This window comes from Bos indicus x Bos taurus, chromosome 24 (assembly GCF_003369695.1).
Source record: "Bos indicus x Bos taurus breed Angus x Brahman F1 hybrid chromosome 24, Bos_hybrid_MaternalHap_v2.0, whole genome shotgun sequence".
Classification (NCBI taxonomy): domain Eukaryota; kingdom Metazoa; phylum Chordata; class Mammalia; order Artiodactyla; family Bovidae; genus Bos; species Bos indicus x Bos taurus.
In genome coordinates, this window is record NC_040099.1 from 57,051,268 (window position 1) to 57,076,342 (window position 25,075).

At 44.4% G+C, this 25,075-nt stretch overlaps 1 protein-coding gene across 2 annotated transcripts in view; it reads right to left on the reverse strand.

The window, feature by feature from the left end:
- Positions 1 to 25,075, reverse strand: part of ATP8B1 (ATPase phospholipid transporting 8B1) — a 151,347-nt gene that overhangs the window by 33,987 nt on the left and 92,285 nt on the right. For both annotated transcript variants that reach the window (XM_027525642.1, XM_027525641.1), the window contains exons 2-12: positions 19,164 to 19,366; positions 11,253 to 11,350; positions 9,148 to 9,261; positions 7,660 to 7,758; positions 7,483 to 7,544; positions 6,172 to 6,244; positions 5,987 to 6,057; positions 4,116 to 4,198; positions 3,612 to 3,770; positions 3,360 to 3,448; positions 816 to 1,006 (exon numbers count right to left, since the gene is read on the reverse strand). In XM_027525642.1, the coding sequence (XP_027381443.1) occupies positions 816 to 1,006; positions 3,360 to 3,448; positions 3,612 to 3,770; positions 4,116 to 4,198; positions 5,987 to 6,057; positions 6,172 to 6,244; positions 7,483 to 7,544; positions 7,660 to 7,758; positions 9,148 to 9,261; positions 11,253 to 11,350; positions 19,164 to 19,344 (1,220 nt within the window). In that variant the 5' untranslated portion in view covers positions 19,345 to 19,366. The remainder of the gene's footprint in view (positions 1 to 815; positions 1,007 to 3,359; positions 3,449 to 3,611; positions 3,771 to 4,115; positions 4,199 to 5,986; positions 6,058 to 6,171; positions 6,245 to 7,482; positions 7,545 to 7,659; positions 7,759 to 9,147; positions 9,262 to 11,252; positions 11,351 to 19,163; positions 19,367 to 25,075) is intronic.

A 25,075-nucleotide genomic window follows, 5' to 3' on the forward strand; every position in this document is an offset into this window, starting at 1 on the left:
ATAAAATTAAAACTAAAACAAATGCACGTGTAATAAAATTAAAATAAAGCAAACGCTTCTAATTACAGGTGTGCATGTAGTCTTATGTGCCTCTGGGCTATTACTTATTGGAACCAAGAGCAGACTCTGGCTGCTGGGTATATTTCAAGGCACAATTTGTCTCCCAGTCGTTTAAAGTTCAACTGACCAGAGACAGTGAAACTTGATATTAAAAAAGGAAAAAAGGAAAAAGTAGCAGAAAACAAGGTGATGACCATCTATCAGACATATGACCCTCTTCTATTACTCTTTTATCACAGTTGGGGTTGAGATGAGAAAGAAAACATTTTGAGAGGCGAAATGTGGGAGGCAGCATTCAGGAAGCCCAGGGAGTTTTACAAGCTGGAGATATACCAGGTAGTAATATAGAAGATACAGAAAAGAGGTTAGGATGCCTCCGGAAATGGAGAACAACTAAGTTATTCCGTGACATTCTAAATCTTCATCCAGCTCTTTCTGATGCTTGAGCTTGAGCTTTGGAACCCAGTCAGAAGAATCCTGCCAAGAAAGTGACTGCAGAAGTGGAGTTTGACCTCTGAACTCCAGTAGCTTTATCTGTCAAGAGGTCAAGATACAAGATGCTGTGCCTAGCACAGGGCAGACATGCAGTGTTAATTTCCTTTGCCCAGATCACCCTCAATTCTGAAGTGAAAGCTCTTTTCTTATTTGTTCCTTATGACCTTTAAAACAAGTATCGCTAAAATTGAAGGTGCTGAATTGGCAAGGTGTACCAAGTTCTTCCTTAAAGAAGAAGGCCAAAGAGAAGACAGCCTTACCTGACATAGAGAGAGATGGGCACCAGGGTGTTGAGAACAATGATGTAGCCCCAGAAATTCAGGAATCCACGGTAGGAGGGCGTAGAGTCTTCTCCATCATAGAGGTACCAGGAAAAATTGCCAACTTGAGCTTCCCAGTAAGCATGGCCGATGGCAAGACCCGCAGAAAGCAAGATGAGAACAACAAAGATCTGAAAGACACACAATGGTTAGGTTTAACTCTAAGGACACATTCCCGATCCCATGCATTGTATAGATTCTAATTTACCCTAATACTTTACATGTGCATGATAATTTAGTATGCTGTAAAAGCAACACAAAAGATGCTGATGCTGGCAAGATTGAAAGCAAGAGGAGAAGGGGACGGCAGAGGATGAAATGGTTAGATAGTATCACTGACTCAATGGATACAAATATGAGCAAACTCTGGGAGACAGGGGAGGACAGAGTCCATGGGGTTGCAAAGAGTTGGACACAACTTAGCAAGGGAACAGCAACAACAAACACACTTAAAATAGAGACACTGCCATAACAGCTCCTTGAGGAAGACTCTGTGCTTCCACTGCAGGGGGCTCAGGTTCGACCCCTGCTCAGGGAACTAAGCTCCCATATGCCCCATGTGGCAAGGCCAAAAGGTAAATAAACAGAAAGAATGCTTTCAAAGCCTATTTATTTCTGTGGTTGATTAATTTATCCTACCTACCATGTGCAGGGTAAGGTTTTATTCCTAAAATTATCTTTCAGAAGAGAAGGTGGTGTTTTATATTCAAATCCTTAAACATTCTCATAATATGGGACATTATCTCAACAACTTTTCCTTTGAGCAATAACATAATGTTTGGGGAAGATAACCTTACTTTAGCATGAACAATTTCAAAGAAGGCAAAATTGGGATTCTTATAGAAAATGTTCGATGGAAATGATTAAAAAAAAAAGAAGAAGGCAAGGAAATTTTATGCAAATTTGGGTAATTATTCCTGAAGGTTTAATGATTACTTAACATTTAAGATCCTTTAAGAAGCAATACAGTAAGTATTCTATTGTGAAAACTGAGTGTATACCTAAGGAATGAATTAAAAAGTCAACAGCCCTAGGGCTATTGGGGTATTTAAGGTAACTGCGAACACTGGGTATCTGTGAGGAGGAAGAAAATTTCCAAGGCAAATTTAAATCTCTGGACACAGATTCTAAAAGTGCTGTATTTCAAAAGAACTGGGCACAGAGGAGAGATGACAAACTCCTTGTGAGGGCTCCAGCCACAAGCAAGACAGTGACATGGAGGATGCACCAGAAAAGTTCAAATGAAGATTTCATGAAATGTGAGAGCAGGGAAAAAAGAATTTTTTCTTAAATTAACACATTACTATTATATGCTTTTGACCATATAAAGTATTGGAAGTATTATGAGTCCCTAAAATGTTTTGTGTTCAAATTAAACTGGATCAGATAAGATGCTGGAGTAGAGGGACAGGGACGTTACCTTTCTCGTGAACACATCAAAACTAAATACTTGAAAAAAAAAAAACCCTTACTGGCAAGTTGGAGGACTGTCTGATGTTTAGGGCCCCTCTATGTGCAGAAGAGTGGACACAGCAGGTTTAAGACTTCCAGCCTTGGAAGCCTGTTTACACAGCAGGCTGTTGGCTGGCAACAGGAAACAGATTTTGGAAGGGCTTCCTGGTTCCTTATTTCTTATTCTCTGATAAGAATGACTCATTGTGCCCAGCTGTTTGTATAAAACAATATGGTTTATACTGACTACCCAGATTCCTTTAAGGAGTCTGGGATTTTGGTACACGCCAGGCAGACAGTGCCTACATGGCCAGACCCCAATAAAACCCAGGTAATGAGTCTCTAATGAACTTTCCTAGAGAGCCAACATTTCACAAGGGCTGACACAGATTGTCACTGGGAGGATTCAGTGGGTCTGTTGTGAGTGACCCCACTGGGAGAGGACTCTTGGAAGCTCATCCCTGGTTTTCTCTGCCCTTTGCCCCATGAACCTCCTTCCTTTGCTATCTTGCTTTGTAACAAGCGATACTTATCATAATAAGTCCTAACTATGAGAACAATTATAGACTGAATTCAAGTCTTCCTCATGAATCATCAATACTGGGAGTGGTCTTGGAGATAGATCTTTGACTCATCTTACACCTAAACTTGCCTTATATTTGGACTTACACAGTATATTTTGGGGGATAAAAGTTTGCTTTTAAGAGAACTATCCCTGTGGGAAATTAACAGCAGTAAAATCAATCCTACATTGACTTCAAGGGCTTATCTAAGACTCCCTAGTTTCCCAGCTGATGACTCTATAGGGTGATCAACTCAGGTATCAACTCAGGGCACCCTACCACTGGGGTTCACATTCCCAGAGAGTCTCCTATTAGAAATGCGGCATTTCTGAGAAGAGGTGCGGGACTCTCCTCCCCCACCTTGTGAATTTTTCTACTTGGCCCCCAGAGGTAAAATTTCTTTGCATTAGAAAAACGTACAAGAAACTAGAGCAAAAGATAGCACTCTACCAAAACAGCAAATAAATACCGTATAAACCATGTAGTTCATCAGGTAATCGATTTTAGTTCTTTTAAATCTGGTTTTCCCACTGTTCTTCATTATTTTAGAGTCAGCACCTAGAAAGAAAAAATTTAATCTGATCAACAATTGGGAAAATCAGTTCACTAGCCTGTCAATAAAATAACTCTCTTGGGTTTCAACAGAGAAAGGACAATCAATTTCCTCATTTACATCTTTAATGAGCCTACAGATCAATTTCCCAAGAGACTTCAAAAGTACCTGCAAAAATGACCAGTCCATGGCAGAAATCGGTGTTCCTGATGACGCAACCACGTAATAAAATTTTATCAGCATCCAAAGGAAAACTTGTGTTTTTCCAAAATAGTGTTCCTGTAAACTTATCTAGTCGGTTATTCGGTTCCTCACATTCAATAAAACCTTTTAAAAGAGATATGATTCACATAAGTACTCACTTATGAAAGATTTTCTGGTTTTAATTAAAATGCAGACTGAATCAAGCAATGAAAATTTAATACAAAGTAAGACATGTTAGGGCTTTCCTGGGGGCTTAGTGGTAAAGAACCCCCCAGCCAATGAAGGAGACGCAGGCTTGACCCTGGGTCGGGAAAATCCCCTGGAGAAGGAAATGGCAACCCACGCCCGTATTGTTGCCTGGAGAATCTCATGGACAGGGGAGCCTGGTAGGCTACAGTCCACAGAGTTGCAAAGGGTCGGACACAGCTTAGTGACTAAACAACAACAAAAAGACATATTTGCACAAACCATCAAATGTTGCCAATGAATTTTCTTCTTGGAGATATTGGTGTGTGATTTCAAGTGCCATTTTGAACTTTAAGTTGGTTTCTCTAAAGGGAAAGCAAAAAAGAATTGCATGAACAAATTTCAGAGTTGGAAAAGGAATATAAAGAACACTGTACGAAGTAACATTAGGTATACCAGGAAGTGAAAGCTACATAATCAGCCTTTTCTGTTTTCAAACTCTCTGTTCTCCTTGGAACTTCAGCTTTGGATGAAGTTATCCCCTGAACTAGAAAAAAACTCCTGACCCAGGAAACGTTGGCCCCCTTTTACTGTCAGTTACCATGAGGCAACCTGGGTAGGCCCGAGGCACCCAGAAGCTTCCTGTCTCTCCCCTTACTAACTTAAGCCTTACCACCCGCCAAGACTACCAAACTGCTACTTAAAACTTTCTTTCTAACATTTAATCACACTAAGATAATTCTAGGATACGTATTTGTTACAGAAAGGGTCAAGACTCTATCAACTTAATATTGCCCAGAGTGAATAACCGGATCCTTTGAAAGATGAATTCTATCTAAGGAAGGAGGTGGTAACCTTACCCCCAGTACTGAGCACATTCCCCACCCCCCACCACACACACAGTGGAAGGCAAAAGACAGGCAAGAGGACCCCCAGGGGCAGGCTGGGCGCGTGCACTCTGGGGAGCAAGCCAAGCTTCCTGCAGTGAGTCACTTATTTCAAGCCCCACAAAGTCCGACTGGGGATTCCCATCTACTAAGAAGTGGACCAGCAGTTCTCAACTTTCCATTCTGTTTGCTCCGACAGGGCACGCTAGGAGTTTCTATCTTTGCAAAACTTCAGGATCTCTCACTTGTGGGAATAAGAGCTGTTTTACAGTTTAGGTTGAATGATCAGCCAACTGACTTATAGACCTTGTTTTTACTTGGATGATCTCAGTCTCCATAGAAGCTTATGCTCATTGTGGGTGTGAGAAAGGGGTTGATGCCAAGAGAGGAACACAGGCAGCAGCCCTGGGGGTGAGCAGAGGGGAGCAGCGCCCCAACTCTGCCACCCGTTGTGTGATCTTGGGCGGGCTACCTCACCTCCAGGGCCTCAGTTTCCTCACGGGTTACGTCAAGGCGATAACACACATCTCATAGGGTTGCTGCAAAGATTAAATGAGGAACTTCCCTGGTGGTCCTGTGGCTGGGACTCCACGTCTTACATGCAGGGGGCCTGGGTTTTGTCCCTGGTTGGGGAACTGGATCTTACATGCTGCAGCTAGGACCCAATGCAGCCCAATAATAAGAAAGAATACTGATTTTTTTAATTAAAAAAAAAAAAAGATTAAATGACCTACCATGTAAAATTAATGCAACCCAGCCGGTATTCCATAAATGTACTGAAAACTGGTCAAAATGGTCCAAAAAATCCTTTCAAGTGGTAGCATACTAACAAAACCAGCAAAGGGAGAAAACTGTCTACTGGCAGACTTTAAAAATCTATTTTTTTCCCCCCGAAATAGTTACTAGCAGCCGTTTGTCAGTCTGACACTGCTCAGCAGCTGGTAAAGGGCTCAGGCACACATTCTGTAATCAGAGCTTTACTTTCCCTGAAAGATAGGCGTGCAAATACAGAATAAGGTAAAGAGAAGCTGGTCTACTAGGGAGTCGGACCACTGCCGTCTTCTTGCTCGTCCTACCAGTTCTGACTAGGGAAAAAGGCAAAGACAACGAGAGGCTGGTCTCCTATAAGGAGAGGTTGCTGGGCATCCAGCAGGTAGAGGTAAGGCCAGACCTCAGGGCTTCCTGTCCAAGTGCATAAGTTTCATGTAACAATGGTCAGCCTTCCAAAGGTGAGCTTCCCAACCTGCCCGCCTAAGACGCACTCACCCATCCAGTTCGGCCGTTTCCACGTAGCAGAGGCTGTTAGGTTCGGAGCTCGACAGCAGCAGGATGTCAGCCTGTTTGAAACAAAACACACCAGTAACACAGAGACCCCCATGCCCGAGGCTGAATAGAATGCCAGGTCAGATGGAAGGATAAGGAATGGGACAGCAGTGCTTAAGCCCACTTACTGGGATGAAGTCATTTTTTTTCAGGCGAATGACATCTCCGACTTGAATGTCTTTCCACTTGGCAACTTTGAACCTGAATGTAGAAAAGAATGATAGTTCAGTGGCACTCTTCAAGTTACTGGCAGGGGATTTGGATTATGCTGCCTGGGAGCCAAAAATTCCGGGAAAACATGTACATCCCAGGGGAAGGTCAGCCAGCTGATGATTAAGGGGTCATGAGAATCATCTTCTCTTCTGGAGGAAGAAACAAAGGCGGTGCTAACTTTGATGCGTTCCTTTCCATCCTGCGTTGTATGATCGGGGGTCAGTGGGGGCACCTTAAATGTGCAGGAAGGAGACACGTGCCACCCCTCTGTTTTTGCTCATGTCCTGTGTTCCCAGCCCCTCAGCTTCCTTCCACTCAGTTATCCATCGCCTGCTGATCCCAGGAGAGGGAAGCATTATGGACCCCACATGGCCATCTGGAATGCTCATGATACTTTGGTTTTTATACACATTTGGCTGCATTGGGTCTTAGTTGCAGCACTCGGGATCTTTGATCTTCGTTGCAGCATGCGGGATATTTAGCTGTGGCATGCAGACTCTCAGTTGTAGCATCTGGGATCTGTTTCCCCAACCAGGGATCAAACCTGGGTCCCCTGCATTAGGAGCCCAGAGTCTCAGCCATGGGACCACCAGGGAAGCCCCCAACTCTAGTTCTTAACTTGTCTCCTCTCTAGTGTTTAAACTTATCTTTTTAATGAGTGTATCACTTTTCTAACAAACCTCATAAGAATATTGATAAAATAAAAAGATTGCTTCCTTTGGTATTAAATTCTCCTGGAAACACCCATTTGACTGTCTAACATACGAACATTTTAAAAAATTTAAAATATAGTATGGCAGACCTCAGAGATACTGCAGATGATGAGATTTCAACATAACTAATTCTAATAAAACTCAGCTCATAACAATAAAGATGAAAACAAAATGCTCTGAAAGCCCAGCAAAGGGAGAGACCACTGTAGCTGGGGATTCCTGAAGGGTTTCAGGACATTTGGGCAAATCGCTGGGGGAGAGCGGAGATGGGGTCGCACACTCCAGGCTGAAGGAAACCCAGGAGGATTGAGGACTCAGACCTCCAGCAGGCAACTGCCTGGACTCCAACCTGGGGACAGCCTCGTCTCGGTAAGTGGAGAAGGCCTTTATAAGGAAGAGGTTCACGCGCTGTTAGACTTCCAAGTTCAACTAGTTATCTCTAAGGTTGCTTCTAGATGTATTTGTATATTACATCCTTGGATGAAAAGTCACACGTTCAGAAAGGCACGGTACCTGCCATCCTTAATGACTTCACACGTCCTATTGTTGACTTCCTTGTCCATTTTATGGCGCGCCTTGAGAGGAGGGATGGGGAAAGGTTATTTTAATCATCTCAAAACGGCCAGTATAAATGCCACTAGAAAATAACGCTTGCAGCGGTGAGGAGGCGGTTGCATGAGCAGTCCTTACCACATCATCCACAAGGTCTTTGACGGCCGTGACGCCCAGCACCACAAGTAAGGGCACCAGCGTGGTGTACCACGCCAGGGTCGAGATTTGGGGGATTGCCTGAAAGAGATTGAAAAATGGCAGACATGGGTGCCCAGGAGGACACGGCAGAGCTACAGGCAACCGCTAAGGTTAAGTCTAATCGCCACCATCATCCAGCTGGCATCCTGTGTAGCAGGCATGGAAAGGTGCCAAAGCACCCAGCTAACCCTTCTCCTGCCTCTCTCTCTAGCTTCTGGCTTCCTGGAACAGAGCCTAGAGACAGAGACACGTTACAGAAAAACCCACACGAACTTTTCGGCCAACCCAATACTAATCTCGCAGACTACGAGAATTACGTGAAGGAACAGTGCAAGGAAAGGGCTAAGGCTGTTACCAGTACCCGCACCTGGATCGCTGTGCCTTCAGGAAAGATAATCAAGGTGTGGGGAGATGGGGGGAGGAAGTTCATGTCCCACGTTACTGTGACTATAAGGCAGAACGCCCCTTTTCCTTCTGGAAGGAAGGAAGGCAAAGTGGCCCACTCGTCATGCAGCAGCACTGTAAACTTGGCAGTGTTTCTCTCTACACGAGCCTGTCTCTAAGGCCCCGCTCGATAAGACCACGCCTTATGATCAAGTCAGCAGGTCTCAGATTCCTCTAAACCTGTTGAGGGTCTAGTTCTCCCTCCTGAGTCTTCCCTCCACCCATGCGTCTGCCATCTCCACTCAGACACACAGGTTACAGTTTCCCAAAACTATACTGGGCGAATCCCAGCAGGTGAGACTATTCTCCAAATCAAACGCTTGACATAAAGAATCTGATGAAACCAAGTGGAGATGCCATCCTTTGTAACCAGCACTTCAAGTGCTAAAGGTGGAAACTCTGAGTGGCAACTAGAGGGTATATAGTTTCTTTGATCGTAAAACAGTTCCTAGACAGATAAAAGTAATGCTCTCTAGATTAAGTGGACTTCTTGCCCCAAGTAGGAGGAAAAAAAGGCCTTTCCAGTGTAAAACCAGATCAGAAAAATAATTATGAGAATTGTGAGCAAAATCCTAATAAAAATCAATAACCTTTTGGCAACTAAATAAAAAATAAAAGCCAAGCATAAAAAATAGATTTAATTTTAAGGTACAACTGTTTCACAAAGTGAACATTTGAACCTGACTCACTTTAGGAAAACCAGTTTTAACAATGACATCAATATGTTTTAACTGACATCAGTATGAAACTGAACTTTTTAAAATACATAATTAAAATAACATCCGCATTTGCTCAGGTTCATAACACTGTTCATGAACTGATTCTGGGTATTAGTCACACTGTCTTACATCCAGAACCCAGATGACCGTACAGAAAACTTTCAAGATTATTTGTATTTTATGTACAATTCAAACACTAACAACCTGAATGTTACTGAGTCATTGTAACTCAAAACAGATTTAAGATATCAAAGGGTATTATTACCTGTAAGATGAGAAGGACCAGGAAATAGAAATTGGCCGCTCTCTTAAACTGCTCAAACAAATTCATTGGTAGAAAGGTCAACGCATTGTACTTGTATGTTTTAATTGCGTTATTCTGTTGGAAAAAATGAGAAAATCATTCTAAACGGTCCCACATTTACCACAATACACGATGTATGAAGTGAAAGTGAAAGGCGCCCAGTCGTGTCTGACTCTTTGTGACCCCATGGACTATACAGTCCATGGAATTCTCCAGGCCAGAATACTGGAGTGGGTTGCCACACTCTCCCCCAGGGGATCTTAGCAACCCAGGGATCGAACCCAGGTCTCCCGCATTGCAGGCGGATTCTTTACCAGTTGAGCCACCAGGGAAGTCCAAGAATACTGGAGTGGGTAGCTTATCCCTTCTCCAGGGGATCTTTCCGACCCAGGAATCTAACCGGGGTCTCCTGCACTGCAGGCGGATTCTTTACCAGCTGAGCTACCAGCGAAGCCCAGACAAAAATCAGCCCTGTGGCCTACAGGCACACAAGGCTATAATTTGTTTGAAAGATACTGAGATTTTCTTTAAGTTTTTACTTCTAACTGGGCCTCAAAATGACGCCTTGGAGGCTTATGTCAGAGTCACAAGACACAGAGATTTCACCTCAAAGGTCTCTGTGGCAACTCTCACTGTGACCAAACAGATCCTGCTGTTGGGTTCCTTGATCCTTAGAGCCTCTTAGAAAACAGGGCAAAGATGAGGAGAAAATGAGACGTGTCAACATGGGTGGGAAAGGAACATTCTTGTAAGAGCAATGGAGGGTGTGTAAGAGTAAAAGACACAGGTGTTGGTTGAATTGTGTGCCCCCCAAAGATACAGTCAAATTCTGACCCTGTGACCTGCGATGGTCAGCTTACTGGCTTGGCCAATAAGTTCGTTTGGGTTTCCCCATCAGATGGGACAGAAAAATCCGAACAAACTTCTTGGCCAACCAAATATTAGAAATATGGTCTTTGCCAAGGTGATCAAGTTACAGTGAGGTCATGCTGGATTAAGGTGGATTAAGGCCTAATCCAGTGATTAGGCCTGCTGGCCTTTGTAGAGGAAAATTGGGCACAGAGAAACATACAGGGAGACAGAGACTGGAGTGGTGTGTGGCTAAGGATCACCAAGGTCTGTTAGCCAGAAACCAAGGAGAAATCTGCAGCAGTCCCTCCCGCGGATCCCCCAGAAGGAATCAGCCCACTGACACCTTGATTTTAGACTTTGGGCCTTTTCAAATTGTAAGAGAATAAATTTCTGTTGTCTTACACCACCCAGTGGGTGGTATTCTGTGGAGTAGTCCCAGGAATCTAACAGACAACATTTCAGCCCAGACTTAGCTCATGTTCTTTATATTTCAATGATAATAAGCATTTTGGGGGCGAAAATATCTTCAAAGTCTCTGAATCCATCACAGGCCAAGGATGGAGAGATAAGTTACCAAGATTCCTTTCGAATTCTTATTGCTGTCAAAAAGCGAGGCATCTGTGATATTACTGTATGCTCTTTTATAAAATTTTTTTAAAAGAGCTCTGCATATTCAGAAGGAAAATTTCAATCAACTTTGTTTTGTTTCACACTGCCCCATACACCCTTAGGGAGGTCATCTTAACACAATGAGAAAAAAGGACATTCTAGGAAATCTAAAATAAGACACCAATGGGCCTATGTGTGACCCGGAAGCAGACTCACAGACATAGAGAGCAGACTTGGGACCACCAGGGAGAACGGACTGGGAGTGTGCAGCTAGCAGATGGAAACTGTTACATACAGGATGGATAAACAACAAAGTCTTATTCAATGTCCTGGGATAAACCAGAATGGAAAAGAATTTTTTAAAGAAATATATATATATATGTATAAACTGAATCACTTTGCTGTACAGCAGACATTGATACAACATTGTAAATCAACTATACTTCAATTTAAAAAATGACATTCTAGAGAACTAACAATGACTGTCAATGGCCCCAGGCCAGGGGTTACCTGGAAGGCAGGTGTCACACAAGCGAGTAAGCATCATGGCTATTGGGGGAAAAAAACTGGCTTTTAATAAAGCTAACTAATTAAAATCAACTTACCGCATATTTGCTCTCCTTAATGCAAAAGAATACTGTGTTCATAAACTGAGGTTGTTCGTGGAAGCGTCGATCATTGGCTTTGACTTGCCATGTACAGTCTTTAAAAAAGAAAGAGAAAATTAGCCTGTTGCTATGGGTTGAATTATGTCTTTCCTAGATTCACACATTAAAGCTCTGACCCCATCCCGTACCTCAGAGTATGACCTTATTTGGGAACAAGATTCACTCAGATGCAAGTTAAAGTGGGGTCATTAGAGAGGACCCTAATCCAATATGACTGTCATCCTTAGAATAGAAGGAAACCAGGACTCAGAGATGCCCATGGAGGGAAGACAGTCAAGCCAAGGAGAGAGGCCTGGAACAGACCCTTCCCTCACAGCCCTCAGAAGGAATCAACACACCACAACACACCAATCTCAGACTTCTAGCCTCCAGGACTGTGACATAACACACTTCTGCATTCAAGTCACCCAGTTCATGGTAATTTGTTAGGGCAGCCTCAGCAAACCAATGACCATGTTATAAACTGACCACTGTTCATAGAATATTTGATTCTAAAAGAAAAATCCTCATTTAAACATGGCCTGAACAACAACCCCAGAGCCCCACAAGGTCACAGCTAAATTAAGTTAAATTATTTCTTCAAACTCATTTACTTGGTTTATAAATTGTGTGTGTGTGCTGTCGCTTCAGTTGTGTCCGATGCTTTGCGACCCCATGGACTGTAGCCCACCACGCTCCTCTGTCCATGAGACTCTCCAGGCAAAAAGACTGGAGTCGGTTGCCATGCCCTCCTCATTCTATTTTATGGTAATCTGCAAATTGTTAACAGTTTCATTTGGCTCTCAGATGACTCATGACATATCCCTGGTCACCAGTGTTCTAGAACACCTCTGAGAACTGCTGTTTGAAAATTCAGGAAGGTTGAAAAGAAAAATACTAAAGATTCCTTAAAAAGGGAGAAATCACCAATGAGAAGGGATAAAAACCAAAGCCAGAAATGCTCAAGAGGAAAGAATAAGCCACCCTGTTCATGCGCTGGATTCTTTACCCCGCTTGTGGCTTCTTATATTTGCTTCATAATTAAGTCCTCCAGCCAACGGTTCCTGTCTCCACACAACCCCCTCACCTCCAGCCCGGTTTGATTGGGATGCTTCAGATTTAAGGTGGTATCTGACCTCAGGTAGAGCAGTGGAGGTCCATCAGAAATGACCTTGGTCTCTTCATTTTACACTGTGAATAATACCTTGGAAAGCTTGGAGAAAGTAACTGGTGTCTTTGTCTGCTGCACCCTGAGCTTAACTACAGCAGCATCTATAGTTAATTTCAGAAATTGGATTGCAGTCAAGTAATCAAAATAACTATTTCTAACAGGGTTCCTCATTTGGCCCAATTCAGACAAATTTGGCCTAATTTCAGTTGGCAAAGTAACCGATTCCTTTTCCTGATACGTTCCTGAGTTTCATGCTAATTGCTTGAGGAGTAGTTTAATGAGAGACCATAAAGAAAGTGAAAACGGTTTCTGTGGTCAAACACATTTGTGAAACACAGTATCCAACAGCCTCCTCTTGGACATTCAATGGACCCACTGGTGTATTAAAGTCTCTGGGAAGTCCTATAGTAAAGAACTTATTTAATTTTATTTAATCCAATCTTTTCAAAATTAATGTGACCAGGGCACATTTTTAAAAAATATCACAGAACACCTATTAATATCGTTTGAGAAGTGTTGTGTTAAGCACATGCCTTTAAGAAAGGAGGCAAAATAGCACTTGGAAATATTTACGTTTTGGATCAAACATTTACTAAGTACTCAGTTAAAACAGAGAACCTTACTGGACACTTGGACCCCAAGGCTAATTTATAGAAAAAGTAGAAATCTTGTACCATTTTCTAGAATGGAAATATTGACCAAGAAAAGAGAAGTAATATACTAACCAACAAAAAAAATTTCACCTTCACCTGATGACCCTTTGGTTAAAAGCAAGAAGGAAATTAATTCACAAGGGTTGTACCTAATAAAACCATCAATGCAATTACCATCAGCCACCGGCTCAAAATCACCTGGAAAACATGTATTTAATACACGTAAGTATGGCTACATGATGTTGGGTGTTCTCATGGTCACCAAGTCCTTTGATCATCACCATGTGGCAGAGAAAGTCAGTTTTACCCGACCCCTCATTCTGAACTCTTGATTATGGACAACTCTGCAACCAAAAAGCTGTTTTGGTTGGTACAGACTACAGCAAACCAGCAGAGTTAAATGATCAAAAGTTTAGCATCAGAAAACAAACAAAAAGCAACCCAAGAGGGAAATGGGTAAAGGACAAATAGATCATGCATACAAAGAGAAACTGAATGGCTCTTAAAAATATGAAGATACCCGAGTTCATCAAAAAACAAGGACAATTCTTCAGTGAGGTACCCATTTTTATCCCACAAAGGCAAAATAAACAGGCCCTCTTAGGTGGTCTCTGCAGAGAACAAGTTGGCTACATCTATCAAACTTCAACACAGACATGCTCACTGAGAGTGTGTACACTCCTGGATAAAGAAATAACATATCTCAGGGCTATTCAATGCAGCCCTGTTAATCAGGGAGATTAGAAACAGCCTAAATACCACTATGAGCAGCTGGTTAAATATCCACACAATGAAAGTCCGTGTGGTCCACAAACAAGAATGAGGCAGCTTTACACGTACATCATGACAGGGGAGATCGTCAAATTACCCTGACCGTGAAGGCATGAGTGCACAGAATGAGAGCACAGTAGGGATCCAGGCGTGCACACACACTTGCACACGTGTGACTACGTGTATATGTATCTATGGGTATGTAAGGTCTCCTGTTTGTAAGTATTCTTTGCAAAAAGTGGTGTCTGTGTATCTCCAGAAGGACACAGGAGAAATGGGCAAGAGCAGAGACAGAAGAGGCAGGTGGGAGTTCATCTTCACTCTGCACCCTTTTATCAATACTATGTGCAATAGTGCAGCCCTTTATCAATACTATTATCTTTGGGGGGGAAATCATTTGTAATTCCCTTTACTGGATGACAATAAATATGTTTATAATAGGTTAATTAAATAATAAATAGATTTAAATCAATATACGTAAGTTGCTTGATTTTCTTATGGTCAGGATGCCATTATGTTTAATTTTTTGAAAATATTACTCAAGGGAATTCCCTGGCAGTTCAGTGGTTAGGGCTCCAAGTTTTTGCTGTCAAGGGCCCAGGTTCAATCCCTGGTTGGGGAAATTAGATCCCGTAAGCCATGTGGTGCTCCCAAAACCAAAAAAAAGTCAATAAAAAAAATATTATCCCGAAAGGCAATGGGATGGTGAATGGGAATAAATCAAGAGAGGAGAAGACAGGAAAAGATGGAAACCTGTGTAGTCATGGGGAAGAAACACACCTACATTCAACAATGAGTAAATCTTAAAAGTATCTTTGAAGAAGTCCACATACACCCACAAACACATGTTGCATTCCATTCCAAATCAAACACGTGACAAGGCTGCAAGCTGCACACAGCCATCTCGGTCGGAGAGGAAGATAGGGCCCCGTTACAAGGGCCTGAGCTGCCAGGGGAAGCAGGTGGAATCAGATCCCAGGGCAGGGCAGTCTTCCGCAGGGATGGAGCTGGGACTGAGAGGAGGAAACAGCAGCAGAGCAGCAGCCGCGGGAGGAGCCGGCTGTTTTCAGCCTAAATTGCTGGCCCTCAGCAAAGTGTCCAAACTCTTCAGCACGGGCACCGCCCCACCCATCATCAAGCTCCAAAAGGGCTCGAGGCTTCCTGGACTCTCAGCCCCTGGGAGCCCTGCTTCCCGCTGCCTCACCCTGGCACACCCTGCCCCTGAGACCACGGGGGTCAACTTGCCGCTCGCCTTTACTCAGGACTCAGCACAGGTGTCCTCACCTCCAGGAAGCCTTCCTTGACCAGGGGAGGCCTCGCCTGGTTCCCTCATACCTCTGCTGAAGCTGCTCCTGCTGTCAGTCACACATGCCCCCCAAGCCTGCTGCCCCGACACCAGCTCAGAACAAACAAGACAGCTTGGACCTTGGGTCCTTGGAGCACTTGCAGATTAGCTGGAAGAAGGGCACTGTACAAGCAGTGTAAAGTAAAAACCAGTGGTTTCCAAGTCACACTGTGATGCATGCTGAAAAGGAGGGGCGTGAGGTTACAACGGTCCTCTCCCCATAAGGTCCTCGCTCCCCCAGGCTGAATTCCAGCTCCTCCACGTGCCACAGGTGTGCCACCCTACCTCCTTCCACGGCGGGCATCTGGACGTGGCCCCCCACTGGGCAGCCTCCTTCCTCTCCCCGCCCCTAGTTAACTCCTCCTCATCTTTCTCTTGGCAGCTCGGGCATGCCTTTCCACTAGGAAGCGCTCCCTGATTCCCGTCCAAGGCAGGATGTTTGCTCTGACGTGGGAAGAGGGTGGGTGAAAAAAGCCCACTGGACTGGGCACTGGGGTTCCTGGTGTTCTTGCCAAAAGCGTCATCCTTGGGGAGCTGGGGCGGGCCCCAGAGGGGAAGGACCGGGGGAACAGAGGGCTGTGATGGTAGAGAAATGGGTTTCCAGAAGTTCAGTCAGGAGAACAGGAGACAGGATAGCTGCCCGAGGCAGAAAGCAGGATCCAGGTGAGAGTTTGCTGCAGGAAAGGAACGCGGTTATGTGCGTTTGTAAGCCAGCCAGTGCGAGAAGCGGGGAGGGTTAACTCACCAAGCAACGTGGCTGAGGAGGCAGGAGATGGCTTTCTGGTCCCATCCCCAGGCTCAGAAAAGTAAGCCAGTGTGCTAAGGCAGGGCATGTGTTCATTCCCAAGGACTTCCATCTTTACGCTGGTTCCTGACTGGCACAGAACTACCCAAGGAGTTGACCTGGAGCTACCAGGAGGGTGGAGGGGTAAGCTACATTCACAAACCAACCCACAAACCACCTGGAGTCAAGGAATTTCAGGAACCTGTGACTGAATAAAATTAAACTGGTTTCTTTAGAGTCAAAGCTTTCCGGGATTCTTATATGCTAATGGATAACCTTAAACTTCAAGAGGACAAAGAATTCTGCGTTTCCAGTCTCAGGGACCAAAGAATCTCTGTGTCCAGAAATATCTGGACACACTTGGGACATACCATTCTTGTGTGCTCACAAGAGAATGTCCATCCCATCGCATGGAAACATGCCCCTTAGTTTTGTCAACAGCTGCACAGAGGAAACCAAGGTAGGAAAATCTGCGGGTTTTTCTTCCCTCAAGGCACATTCTGACAACAGGCTTACATCTGTTCTTGATTCTAGCAGCACACAAAAAATGTCCTTCCGCTGAAAAGTACTTGCAATGGGTCTCTCAAAACCCTTGCTTACTAAAGTGGGGCTAAGCATCTTTTTAAAAAAGAGAACCAACTTTCTGCACTAAACTACGGTTAAGAAAAATGAATGTGGTTCTGGCACTCTTAGACACTGCTCTGCTGGAAGAGGCCCAGGTCCCTGGTATCACTCAGCTGGAGGGTACTTCACAGAGTGACTCACGCTCTGAGTTCTAAAGAAGTGAGTTTGTTGGAGAAAACTGTCCTTCATGTAAAATGTCAAGATAGACAGATGACAGTTAAAAAGGAAGTCAGAATGACTGGGAAAATGCCCACGTAGGGATATGGGGGTGGGGGGGAATTAAGAGGGGGAAAGAAGGACGCAGAGGAAGAAGGGAGAGAAGTGGGGGTGCAGGAGAGGATGAAGACTGGTTTCTGGGGTGCAGGGTAGAAGCAGGAATGAAAGGAAAGGGGTCAAGCGCACGCTGAGTGTCCTCTGTGTCTGGGAAGGGCACACAGAGGGGTCAGAATAATAATACTTGGGGGGATTCCACTGGCCAGCCAGTGGTTGGGACTTGGCATCACTGGGGCCTGGGTCCCATCCCTGGTGGAGAACTAGTGGTCTCTCGGTCACATAATAATAATAACGATATTTTTAAAGTCATTTGAAAGCGGTTTTGAGAATCACCAAATTCCCCTATCCTTGGAAAAGACTCTGAAGAGCCAAGATCAAGTCTGAGCTCCCTGCAATGCCTGTGTTCTGAGGGAAGCAATCTACGAGAAATATGACCTGGGAGCCGCATGATCAGCAGAGAACCCTGGGCAGTAGAATGTGAAGGCAGAGCTGGAAAAAAACAGAGGTGAGCGTTTCCACCCACTACGTGCCCCTCTGACAATTCCACAGGCACCCAACCCTGTCTGTTTCCTTGTCCTGGACCACACATCTGATAACACGGCAGCAAGCCCAAAGCAAAGTTCACCCGTACACGCACCAAGCCCATTCTCAGCCAGCTCATCAGATACCTACATAGGGTCGAATCCATGATGGCTACATAAAACTTGAAAAGTACAGCGGAAGAAGGAACGAGGAAGAAATACATTATTTACTATTTGGGCAACCAACTAGAACTCCCCTTGCTAACTCGTCCGGGGACTCCAGCCTTATCCCCATTCAAACACTATCCAGTCTGGACCTGTTATGACAGAGGCCACATTCCTCATCAGACTGACAGTGATTCCATTTCAACGAAGCCCAATTATAGTGATTTCAATGCCTTTTCAGGAGGCGCTGATACTCAATAGCTTAAAATTACAGCCAGACATCCACAGGAAGACCTGATCCTGCTCAGGGTTTGATACAGAAAGCTGAGGAGGGGAAAACGATGTCGTTGAGCAGACGCCCTCCCTAGGTCTCGGAGCCTGTGATGGGAGGCGGCCCTCGTGGGCACACGCACACATCACCTCCCCATCAGGACCTCCCCACACAGAAGAGCAGAAGACGGGCGCCATCTGAGCAGAGCAGGAGGAATCATTACATCAGGGGGATTTCGTGCTTTATCTGTTTTTCTACAGGTGAAATCTCTTTGGAAAACAAACAAACAAACAAACAAATCAGCTTAACAGGCCGCAGAATCCTGGAGGGAGAGCCTGGGGGCAGGGAAACACAAGGGAAGCTGGCTTCTGGTAGGCCTGGAAGGCGGGTCGGCAATGACGGGAAACCCGACAAAACCAGAGGTTATTCTAACTGAGGCTGGAACGAGGTGCAGCGGGAGAGGCAGAAAGAGAACAACCTCCTGGTGATTTCTGTGAGTGGGAAACCAGTTATGTCGCTGGAATTGAAGGGACCGGGGAGGAAAAACATTTTCAGCTTGAACTATGGAGCAAATCTGGGCTGTAAAGACCAAAGGATCGGCTTCCTCCTGGAGTGGAAGAGCTAGAAGAAAAGACCGCATGTGTTTGTAGGAAATGAAATAGAAAAGTCATGGGAGAAAAAAAGCACAACCATGAAAGTCAACTACATTCTATAACCCCAAATGACAGGTTGTCTATGGCCATTTTCAAGAAACATCAGTGGTGCTGAGTAAGTGGGACAGAGACCGTATGAGTCACAAAGCCTGAAATAGCTACTACCTGTCCCTTGGCGGAAAATGTCTGCCAGTCCGTGGTCCAGAGCCGGCCTTGAAGCAGCCCTGATTCGGGGCAGGGAGCACTCTTTGCTGCATCACAGCCCCTCGTGACAGAGACCTACACATTCTCCCCCTGTTACTAAAAAGTCAAAACCATTTTATATTCACAAAGGACTGAACAAACGTTATGGTGACTCCAAGGTTCCTGGGTGTGGTGACAAGCAAATTCTTCCCCACTCAGCTCCTTTCTAAAAATAGAGACAGGCAGCAAGAACCTTCTGTTTTCTCTGCAGAACTTGACAGCTATGGTCCACCAGCCCCACCACTCTGAGGACACTGTGTACCTTCCCAGCCCATCAAGTTTCATCCGAAGCCAAGAGAAAGAAGACGCCTCCCGGAGCACCCGTCCTTTGCACCTGTTGCTACTGCCCACGTGAGGACAGACAGGTGCCTGGTCTCCTGACTCCAGCACGTTACCTTTTTTGAACGGCTCCCGGGTTTCCTCCGCTTCTTTGTTAACCCGATTCTGCTGTGGTTCCACCGCAGGTTCGTGGTAGTCAAGCTCATCTTCTGTTTCATCATCACTGTAGGGGACCACTTCATCATTAGGCTGAGAATCCTCGTCAAACGTCGTTTCTGAGTCTCTTTCTGTACTCATTCTGCTGGCAAACTGGAACTACCTGGTTTAAAAGAAAGGGAAACCAGAGTGAGATAGGACCCGTGCCTAGTTTTTGGTTGAATTCTTCCTGTATTCGCTTATGACGCTTTTGACAGAACGTTATTTACCCACATGGACATATGACTGATGAAGGACCCCCAAAGTTCAACTTATCATGCAAATAAGAACAAAACCATTCATTATTGATTAAATGCTTGGGTGAGAATTTACAACAATAATGTAGCTGCCAACTTTTTTTAAGGGTATACAAGCTTTAAGGTTTTATTTCAAATTGTGTGTCTCTACCCAGCAAAATTAATCGGTTCACAACCAACATTAAAATAAAATGAAACGGATTTAAAAATATCAGAGTACAGCAGGCATAGAAAGAGTACTGTTTGGTTAAACACTTTTACAAAGCTGACACATACATATGTTTATTTGCATTGTGGGTCTTAATGGAATTGAATTTCTCTTGCGAAGTGTGCCCTGCTTTCAAAGTTTGAAAACCACTGTCCTACAATATCTAGTTGCAATTAACATTAATATTCTGAGCTTTTACTGTGTGATGTATTTTAAATACCAGCTTAGTCCTCAAATTTTCCTAATGGCTTCTTGAAAACACATTCTAGCCTATTTTCCTGTGACCACCCACTCCTTATATTTAGAATTTGTGTTTGTGTATACACCACTGCATAAAATGACACCACACAAGTGCCAAGTGCAACCTCAGTTCTATTTACATTAGGAATATATTTACACTAATACTTCCTGGCATTATTTACTGATACATAAGCATCATACCTCCATGTACTCGGTATCATTAATAGTGGCAGCTCACATTTATTTAGTGTTAACTGCATGAGGGACTCTGAATGAAATGCTTTATCAACACTGGCTCCTTGAAACTTTCCACATCAACATAGTGAAGGTATTATTGCTATTTGTAGTCTACAGAGGGGGAAACCAAACCTTTACAACACTGGACAACTTGTAAAATATTTACTGAAATTTGGAGGTAAGAATAGTTGCTTTCCAAGGATTCATCGTTTATATTCCACTTTCATGTTTTAGTTTTTAGATATTTTAATCAGGGTTAGTTGCCTTGAGTGGAACTATTTAGCTGGCTGCACACTTTTTACCAAATCTAGCATCTTAAACATCTAAATTTTTATAATAAGTGTACATCTAAGAAATGTTCAAATATTTAAGTGAGGATTTTGTCCAACATTATTTAAAATAAAACCCAGAAGCAACATGGATATCCAATGAGTATTGCTATTGTTTAGCTGCTAAGTTGTGTCTGACTCTTTTGCGATCCCATGGACTATAGCCCATCTGGCTCCTCCAGTATTCTCCAGGCAAGAATACTGGAGTGGGTTACCACTCCCTTCTCCAGGGGATCTTCCTGACATAGGGGGCTGAACCCACAACTCCTTCATTTGCAGGCAGGTTCTTTACCACTGAGCCACCAGGGAAGCCAAGTAAAATACTGGACTACTGCAAAACACAAGTAGACTTAAGGGCAGGCAGACTCAGGGTTAAAACCTTTAACTGCCAAGTAAAACATTTTCCCTCTTTCCTAATTTTCTATGGGTTAGTAAATGGCAGTTTCTTGGGATTTTACACTTGCTTAATTGGCCTTACTTGCAGTTTTATGGTTTAGCTAGTATTTAAATTTAATACACTCCTTAGGGCTTCCCTAGTGGCTGAGACGGTAAAGAATCCGCCTACAATGCAGGAGACCTGGGTTCAATCCCTGGGTCGGGAATCTCTCTTGAGAAGGGAATAGTATTCTTGCCTGGAGAATTCCATGGACAGAGGAGCCTAGTGGGCTACAGGCCATGGGGTCACAAAGAGTTGTGTCCAACTGAACACCTAACACACACACACACTTTTAAAAATTCTCAAACTCTTAAGGGCAGACTTTCATCAGAAATCTTTCAGAACAAAAATAATAAAAGTGGTGACCATGTACTGGACACCTATTTTATATCAAGCAGGACAAACCCGTGAGGTAGATATTATCTACCCATCTTTCGGATAAGGAGGCTGGGGCTCAGCTGGTAAGTGACAGAATCAGGATCTCATCTCTCCATCGTAAGGGCACACATGGCGTGCAAAGGCCTGAAAGCGCCACGGAGAAAGTTTCCTTATTGTATTAATAGAAAGCGTGTGAAAGTGTGTGAGTCATTCAGTCATGTCAGACTCTTTGTGACTCACGGACTGTGGCCCACCAGGCTCCTCTGTCCATGGAATTCTCCAGGCAAGAATACTGGAGTGGGTAGCTATTCCCTTCTCCAGAGGATCTTCCTGACCCGGGGATCGAACCCAGGTCTCCTGCATTGCAGCCGGATTCTTTACCATCTGAGCCGCCAGGGAAGCCCATGTTATTAATAGTAAACACACACAGCATGCATTTGCCATTCTAAGCATGTGTAAGTATCCAGGTTAGTGGCATAAATGCCTTCTATAGAAACACTTCGTAAGCGATCGTTTTGTCATCATTACTGCCGAGTGCCTGTGTGTTTATTTCCCGTGTTAAGATTGGATCCAGTCCTTTGAGTTTGAAGGAGACAAACAAAAAGGAATAGACTTCTTAACCACAAGCCACGTGACCCAAAGAAAATAGCCACTGCACAACCCGCCCACTCACCACCCAAACACCCACTCCAGGCCAGATCTGTGTGGCTGCCTTGGAAGGCTGGGCGGGGAGTTCTGAGCTGAGCAGGAAGCTCTCTGCTGTGCGTGTGTGTGAGTGTGTGTGATATGCAGACACTCTGTCGTCTTAGACTACCGAAGAAAAATTTGTAGGAAATCATTCCCTTGAAGCTCTTGGGGACATGGAGCAGCTTTCCAGGTCTAGTCATAATCCTGTCAGGCAGGCACTACATAAAATACAGATTTGGAAACTTTATGTCTGTCCCCACCACTCCAGCCCTTCACAGACACCTGTGAATTTATTCAACCTTCACTGAGCATCTACTAGGCACACGCTGCGACCTTAGGCACTAGGAACTGAACTGCCACCCAGGTTACTGAGGGATGAAAGTGAAAGTGTCAGGCACTCAGTCATGTCCGACCTTTGCGACCCTATGGACTGTAGCCCACCAGGCTCTTGTCCACAGGATTCTCCAGGCAAGAACACTGGAGTGGGTTGCCATGCCCTCCTCCAGGGGATCTTCCCGACCCAGGGTTCGAAAACCCGCGTCCCTTATGTCTCCTACCGAGGGATACAGATATGTAAATTATGTGTGGGTCCTGAGACATTTCTCCCCAAACACACACCTCCAACCCACTCCCTCCTCTTCATCCCCGCAGCCACCACCATAATGCAGGACACCACAATCTTGCTCCTTAAATGCCGCAGGTGCAATCTAACAGGACTTCCCACCATCAGCTAGCATGTCCCTCAGAGTCATGCCTTTCTCCTGCTTAGACCCTTCTTGTGGATTATGGACTGAACTGCCTCCGCCAAACTGAAAGATTAGCCCTAACTCTTAATGTAACTGCACTTGAAGACAGGGCCTTTAAACGTGCTGCTGCTTAGGCGCTTCAGTCGTGTCCCACTCTTTGCGACCCCATGGACTGCAGCCCGCCAGGCTCCTCTGTCCATGGGATTCTCCAGACAAGAATACTGGAGTGGGTTGCCATGCCCTCCTCCAGGGGATCTTCCTGCCCAGGGATCAAACCCATGTCTTCTTTAACTTCTGCATTGCAGGTGGATTCTTAACCCACTGAGCTACCTGGGAAGCCCTTTAAAGAAGTGACGGAGGTTAAACAACATTATATGTGTGGGGCCCCAATCAGACAGTTCTCCTGTCCATATAAGAAGAGGAAAAACCACCTAAGAGCTCTGTCTTTCTGTGTATGCACAGAAGAAAGGCCCCGTGGGGACACTGCAAAATGGCGGTCAAGGAGAGCATCCTCTCCAAAAACCACACAGGAGGCCCTTCTGTCTCTGCCGTTGAGAGCTTACAGTCTAGACAAGAGTCAGCATGTGACAGCCTGAGGGCCAGATTTGGCCAATCGTCTGTTTTTGTAAATAAAGTTTTATTCGAACACATCCTTGCTCATTCCTTCATGTACTGCTTATGGCCAATTTTACACAATAACAGAGTTGAATAGTTGTGATGGACAATGAATGGTAAAAATATTCACTATCTGGCCCTTTACACACAAAAAGTCTGCTGACCCCCAAACTAAAACAAAAGATAATAAGGGAACAACAAAACAAGCGGTCAACAACTAACGCCCACAGCCAGACACAACTACAACCGACCTGCACACATCATGGGTGCTTTCTGAAGGTGTGAAACAAACCACCGGGGCCAGTGGTGGGAAAACATCCCTAAACCATACATTCGCCCTACTGATTGTTAACGGTACTCTTTCAGCTGCAGCACAGTTGTGTGACTGGAGAGGACGCACGATTCCAAATACTGAGGGAACAACGCACCGTCATCTCTGGCTTCATGTGAGGAAGCTGTGGTTATGCGTCTTCTCATACCCAGTCCAATTCGGCATTTCATCATTAATCCATGTGCTTACAATCATGGCAGCAGATGGAAAGGTGAGTAAATGTTGGAGCAAGGCAGCAAAAATTTTATCAGGACTTTTGAAAACTTGTCAACGTAATACAGCATTCAAGGATTTTTCTGGTCACATGATCTTAGCAAAACAGAATCTTTAGCTCCTGCTCAGGCTGAGAAGCAGCATAATTTCATTGAAAAGAACACAGGTCTGGATTCAAATCCTGGCTCTGCCATTCACCAGTTTACCACTTGGATGGGTTGTTTAACATTTTGGAAGGGAAGAGGAGAAGATGCTTCATTCTCCGTCCTGCCTTCTGCAGTATTCAATCCTCTTGGTCATAAACCCCAGAAGATAGGAGGAGTAAATGGCAGGATTTCCAAACTCGAACCCCTAACATCTATCATCTGTCATCTTTGAATACTTGGCTATGAAATACTTGTCAAGTGACTGAATGCCTGAAATTCTCTGTTCCTTTTGTAGTGGATGGGGTGCTAAAGGAGAGAGAAAAAGGAGACTCAGGCGCAAAGAAATACCTTTCTGCCCTTGCAATAGAACTCTGAGGTCAGAAGTAACGAAAGTACAAACTTTCGCTGCGATCATAAGGTTCCTAGATTCAAATGAAGGGAAAGGAGGAACAAGGAGTGTCCTGACACGGCCAGGGTCTGACCTGTACACAGACACACTCAGAGGCTGGGGAGGCCAAGAGTCCCTGATCAATGATGTCTTTGTGGTACAAACGGATTTGTGTCCGCAGTGGCCCAGCCTAAACCAGGAAGGGAGACTCACGGCAGTCATGTTTGTTCTTCTTCATCTTTTTATGGCTCCGTAAAGTCCTCAGCAAGAAAGGGTATTTCTGACATGGATTTCTTATTTCATTTGCCTATTCATTACTATTATTCTTACAGATAAAGCAGATTATTATTAGATACAGATATTTTTTATTACAGAAAAATATTACAAAATATTTAACATGAGATATTATCATGATATGCAGATTCCCCGGTGGTTCAGCAGTAAAGAATCCACCTACAATGTAGGAGCTGAGGGTTCGATCCTTGGGTCAGGAAGATCCCCTGAAGAAGGGGACCTACTCCAGTATTCTTGGAAAATCTCACGAACAGAGGAGCCTGTCAGGCCACAGTCCATGAGGATGCAAAGATCAGACACGACTTAGTGAGTAAACAACAGAGAGACC